The sequence below is a fragment of the Cajanus cajan genome, chromosome 3, assembly GCF_000230855.2.
Source record: "Cajanus cajan strain Asha chromosome 3, NIPB_CcT2T_4, whole genome shotgun sequence".
NCBI lineage: Eukaryota > Viridiplantae > Streptophyta > Magnoliopsida > Fabales > Fabaceae > Cajanus > Cajanus cajan.
In genome coordinates, this window is record NC_138519.1 from 8,176,822 (window position 1) to 8,183,354 (window position 6,533).

Genomic DNA, 6,533 nt, shown 5'->3' on the forward strand with positions numbered 1-6,533 from the left:
AAAATATCGTGCTTGTCCTGACTTGAGCGTCGGAGTACCTTTTGCAGGTACCTCCCCCCTCTGACGAACCCGTTTGAAGTATCCGTTCGGCCCTTCTTACAAAGAAGACTACGAGTGTATCCTTGAGCAGGTACATCTTTATTTTCATATATTTTGTTGATACGTTGTTTTGAATCTTTGGATAATAACACTACCGGATGGAATTACTGAGTAATGAATTAATTCAACAACAACATCTCTTATTTAATTTATAAGCATCACATAAAACCACAGAACTGTTTGAAGTTCATATATAGTAGAATAAAACAAAAGACAAAACTAGCTCGCATAAACGGAGAACATATCCTCCTTTTATTCTATTTTCTAGCACGAAGTACCATGCACCGTTCCTAGCAGCCGATACACCATCCAACTCCTTTTCATGCTTCACTTGATGCTTCAGACAAAAAAATAAAAGCACCATATATTAATTTTTGGAATCAAATATATATATATATATATAGAGAACCATTGATAAACTTCATACCAAGTAATTCTCTATTCTTTTAAAAATCAGAGATTGCATACTATCTCAATATATATATTAAAAATGTATTAAATAATGTTTCTATCATTTCTGTGAAGTGAGAAGGCGGCATTTAAATAACAATTTGGGTCAACTATACTACGTTCTACAGTTACATGGTGCATGAGAAGGAAAGAATGACACGTAAGTTTTGTCCGAATGAAACAGACTTAGCATATTTAATGTTATCTACAAAGCTAATTAAGCACTCATGCGGTGAACAAATAAGAACCATATGATAAATATTACAGTCCAAATTCATCTCTTAACCGCATGAATACTTATATAGGTTTATTAATTTTGCTATTTATTTCAATAAATTGACTACATAAATACATAAAAATGGTTATCACAGCAAATCCGGATCCCTATCTGCATATTATAGGACTTAAAAGGCCAAATTAGATAATACTTATTTTTGTGACATATGCATTAATAAACTAAATCTTGTCTCATCTAACAAAATAAATAAATGTATACTGATATTTTAGAGAAAATAAAACTTAGTTTGAGTAACATATGTGTTGTTAGTGCTGTTGTTTAATTAAAGTTAAACTTTTACTTATATCAAAATTTGTAATAAATATAAGTATATAACTTCAGTTTTGATTAAAAAAAACAGTTTCAACAAGATGAAACTGTAAGTAACTTTTGTACTTATGAAATCGAGAATTTGATATCCCTGATGTACGTGAGGAGTGATAATTATTTTTTAGGGAATTGCTACGGTACCCTCAAAGATCGAAGGGTTTCAATACATTTTTCTACGTAAACTTATAAAAGATTTTAAAAAAATTAATTTAATTATAAAATGAATAATCCAAATTATATTTATAAAATAAAAAATAAGATAAAATTATAGAGATTAAAATTATAAGATTTCAATAATATTATAAAATATTAAAAAATAAAAAAATTAATAAATAATAGAAATAAAAAATTATTAAAATTATAATATAGAAATTCAAAAATTTAAGACAAAAAGACAAAAAAATATACTTAAAAATTATTAAAATTAAAATATAGAAATTCAAAAATTTTAAGTGCAAAAATAAAAATATACTTAAAAAATTATTAAAATTAAACTATTTAAATATATAATAATATTATTACAAATAAATTAGAATATATAAAATAAAAATAAAATAACTAAATAATTTAAAAATTAAAAGAATAAAATATCATAAATATTATTTAAATAAATTATTAAAAATATAAAATATAAAAAAACTGTACCGGTACCCTCTCAAATAAGATGGGTGCCATAGAATTTCTCTTATTTTTATTTTGTATTTATCTGAATCTTATCACATAGACACGTACCTGGCACAGTTGGTGGAGGAGCTGATCTTGTAGGGTATGTTAACTCCACACTTTCCGGGGAGAGTCTGAGCGTTGGTAGGGTTGAGCCTACGGATGGCAGCGGCTGCCCTCTTCAAGCAGTTGCAAACTAAGCGGCGGTCGGCGGTGGTCCTGGCCGTGTTCACGATGCTCCTAACGCCGCTGCAGCACCTTGAGGTAACAGCACCACCGTTCTGAAGATATCCAAGGCACGGTGCTAGGCTACTCTGCACCTGACCACACGTGATTGCTTCCGCAGTGTGTGCACCGACCACGACCATGCACACCAGAACCACGCATGACAACTTCAGAAAACTAGCCATTTTCAAAAGTGAAGGATGAGTGATCAGTGCTCTTTCTTCTATTTGGAATTGATTAGTAATTCGTGTGTTGTGGTGTTGAGGGGTTTAGGGTTTATATAGTGGTGGTTTTGAGGAGGGTGGAGTAGGTGGTGGTTGTGATGTATTGAATACTTGGCCATCTCGAGGGGCTTGGGATATGGGCTTTCTCTAAGATCTTTATTTTGCTCGTATTTAAATTTTCAAGTGATAAGTGACACTTCAATATAGTTGTGGGTTAGAAATTTACTACTAGGACAACGATAGTGAATGAAGTATTTGAACATAATCAATAATCATTTCACCTTTTGGTTGTATAGTAGCCTTATGTCCTTCTCAATAACAAATCCATTAAAAACTATTTTTATGGCATTCAACAATTTGGGTAAATCATGGTATGATTGTTTCAATTGTCATGTAAGTCTTTAGTTTTAGTTTGCTATCCATGCTTTCCGGTCCGAGATTGTGTAGTCTTTCACACTTTTGATGTGCACTATTATTGTTGGGATTGAAATTAATGGATCATTCTCCATCAATGGAAGAATATTTTTGCTTATATATACATAGTCAAGGTTAACATGATCTTTTGAAATAACTTGGGATGAATAAGAATATTCATCTATTAGCCTATATTCTCCCATTTTTGGCTTTTGTTTATGAAAGTGGCTTGACACCTCCAACCACATTCATCGTTAACACATATGCAACAATTAATGTTGGAGACGATTTCTCGATCCTATAATATATATAGACCTTTTTTGGATATGGTACACGTTTAAAACATGTTTGACTCCCTCCTTTGTGTTGAAAGTCATGCCCTGAAAGGGGGTTTAGAAGCGTATTCGATGTCAACATGGTCAAGTGCATATCTATACTTAGGGTCGGTGAAATCTATTTGAAGATCAACATTGTGCATGTGTATTTGAAAATTGAATTTGGCTGAAGATGTGCCTACATATTAAGTTTGTTGTTGAACAAGATCTTGTTCGTCTTATTTGTGACACACTCTACCCCAACACTTATACACAATAAATTTAAAAAAAAAATATTTTTTTCTTCTCTTTGGAGTAAATAAAATCTTCCATAGTTTAATAACATCTTTCATATATAAAACAATTGTTTCAAATATCATAAGGTAGAAGATTCACATTCGTAACATAAATCATTGAAAGTCAACATGTAAATATCAAAGCTCAAGAAGTCATATAAAAGAAAATATAGAATTAATTCCAGCAAAGGTGGCAGTGCCTCCTAGTTAGGAATTAACTTATAACTTTCGAATCAATAATAAAAATAATATGACAAAGATGTACATTTTGGTCTTTTATCAAGAACGTTCAAAATTACAGAATAAAAGAAAAGGCTTTTAAGACAATAATATCCTAAAATAAGCCTAGCTATGCCCGATGTCACATCCTATCAGAGCATGCCCAACTGAAGCCTTAAGCCTCATCCCCAACATCCTCATGATGATGATCACCTGTAACATAATTTAAACATATACAAGAACAACAAGGGAGTGAGAAACATCTCACTCAATTTCAGGTGAAGAAATAAAGGTTAGATAGCACACATACATAACAAATATAAGTCACATGTACATAATACATATAAATAGTCAATATCACATATTTACTCATTTATCATGCTATGATGTCATGGACTCGACTCATAAATGCATGCATGTGGCGCCATAAGGAAGTTTCACAATTCATCATCACTAGTGACTCTAAGGCACACCTGGTTACAACTATCGATGACCCAAAGGTACACCTTGTTAGCATGTTACAACTGTCGGTGACCCTAAGGTACACCATGTTAGCATGTTACAATTGTTGGTGACCCTAAGGTACACCTTGTTAACATATTACAACTGTCGGTAACCCTAAGGTACACCTTGTTAGCATCACTGGTATGCGGCCTCAGCGACACACCTAGAGTAATATGTGCATATAATGCATGTCACACATTCATTATTTCATTAACTCATCATTTAACTTATTACAAAATTTCATTAAGTATATCATGACATCATTTTTCATGTTCTCATAATCATAACTTGTCTCAATAGTCCATTCTTAGGTCTCATGTCATTTGTCCATATTTCACATGGTCATGTCATAAATACTCCTCATAAGGTCCACATAGGAATTCACAGAGAAAATTCATTTTCATATTAAAACTTATTTATTTTTAGCATTAATTCTATATTCATTTATTACTTTCAAGGAACAAAGTAACAAGGAACAAAGTAACAAGGAATAAAGTAACAAGAAACAAAGTAGAGAAAACAGAAAAACAGAACAACAGGCAAGGGATTGAGGGTCAATCCGACAAACAAACTATCCAACAATTATCCCCACACCCCCGAGTGAGATTTCTCACTCCCCCCTTACTTGGATAAGCAGGAGTTGAAACTTGGGCAGGACCTCCTCCTCTGGATTCTCTCTTCCTTTCTCTCTCTCTTTCTCTTTCTTTTTCTTTCTCTCTCTCTCTCTCTCCCTAAAATTTTTCACCCTTCTCAGTTATAATTTTTCACCCCCCCATGCCTCCTATTTATAGGCATTCTATGGTACCCGGAACGGCCCGTACTGATTTCGAAACGACCCGTTCCGGAGCCTTCAAATATACGTAAATTTCTCAACTGGAACGGCCCGTTCCAAAATCGGAACGGCCCGTTTTCAACAAGCAGAACGGCTCGTTCTAAAATTAGAACGGTCCGTTCTGGTATTCCTTTTAACACAGATTAATCATAAGTGGAACGCCCGTTCTCAACACTAGAACGGTCCGTTCTTAAACCAAAACGCCCCGTTCTGGGGTTGATTTTAACCCACATTGACCATACTTGAAACGGCCTATTTCCAACTAATATTTTTAGGCCATTTTTATTACCCTGGAACGGCCCGTTCGACTTTTTGGAACGCCCGTTCCGCTTTTTGGGAACAGCCCGTTCTGGGCCTAAAAAAAATCAGAATTAATTTTTTATAAATAATTTAAATTATTAAAAACCTTTACAATATTCTATAAAGCCCCCTTTAATTAACAAAAATATTAATCTTCATAAATGTAAAAATAAATAATAATTAATAGTCTATTAATATAAAATTCGGGGTGTTACATTATTCATCCTCATGTTGGAGTCTTGCAACATATCTTCGTCCTCACTAAAAGGATTGACTTCTTCTTCTAGAGCTCTAATCTCAACTAAGCTACCAACGACTTCTTATTTTGGAACTCTAGACTTAAACAGGCCGCCAACACCTTATTCTTCTTTTGGGACTCCAAATGCAAGGAGGTTGGCAAAGGATCCATGTGGTAATTGCTCATTTATGTATGGTAAGCCATAGTTGCTTTGAAAAAGGGTAGAAAGCAGATGGGTGAAAGAACTTGTGTGTTGATGAAAATGGTGTTCTATTAATTGATTGTTGGGAATAATCTAACGAAGGTTTGAAAGTAAAGTGGAGGACTATTATTTATTCGTGTGAGATTCACATATAGTTCAATAGAGCACTAAAAAAAAGTCAATTTAGTGATCGTTTTTTTTTTTCCATCGCTAATAGCAACAAATTAATTGCAGTTTTTATTTAGCGACCAAATATTTTTAGTAGTAATTTTTTGGTCACTATTCAGTTTGTAAATTATATATTCTTTAGCAACTGAATAGCGATCGAATTGTATGTAAATTTGCGACCGAATTAGTTTTGGTGGCTAAATTAGCGACAAAAAAATTTTAGTCGCTAAAAACAATACAAAAATATTATTTATAATAATGGTAGCGACTAAATAAAAATCGGTCGCTAAATGTAAATTTAAAAAAAATTAAGAATTTTTTTTAAAAGAAAGCAAATATAAAAATATATAATATTATTTTTATAATGATAAAAAAATTTAATGATAAGAAATAAAAATCATGACCCTTCCAATAAAATTATTTTATTTTTTAACATAATACATATTATATAACTTAAAATAGATAATATACCATAATATATTTAAAAATGAGAAACATAATGCTATAAAAGAAATTTAAAAAATAATTTTTTTAATTGAATCTTTTAAAATATTTGGACTAATTTGAATAATAATTTATCTATCAAATTTATTTATTTTTCTCTTGAGAAATTTATTTCTGTTGTATCATACTTAATATTTTATTTTATTATATAATATGAAAATACACAATTTATTGTGCTTTTCAATTTTGTTAAGGTAAAAAAACTTCTTTTTAATTTGTAAATCTTATTTTATTTCAATTATTGTTTTAAAAATTAGACTTAAACATCTAGTTC

At 31.5% G+C, this 6,533-nt stretch overlaps 1 protein-coding gene across 1 annotated transcript; it reads right to left on the reverse strand.

Moving 5' to 3' along the window:
- Window positions 1-218: 218 nt before the first annotated feature.
- LOC109790258 (non-specific lipid-transfer protein 1) lies at window positions 219-2,510 on the reverse strand. The gene is made up of 2 exons (XM_083070328.1): window positions 1,889-2,510; window positions 219-436 (listed from the first exon to the last, which is right to left on the reverse strand). The coding sequence occupies exons 1-2, from the start codon at window positions 2,227-2,229 to the stop codon at window positions 427-429; spliced, it is 351 nt and encodes a 116-aa protein (XP_082926454.1). The 5' UTR covers window positions 2,230-2,510; the 3' UTR covers window positions 219-426.
- Window positions 2,511-6,533: the final 4,023 nt, after the last annotated feature.

Bases quoted from the DNA above. Each gene is read 5' to 3' on its own strand.
- LOC109790258 (XM_083070328.1), bottom strand. From the start codon at position 2,229: ATGGCTAGTTTTCTGAAGTTGTCATGCGTGGTTCTGGTGTGCATGGTC.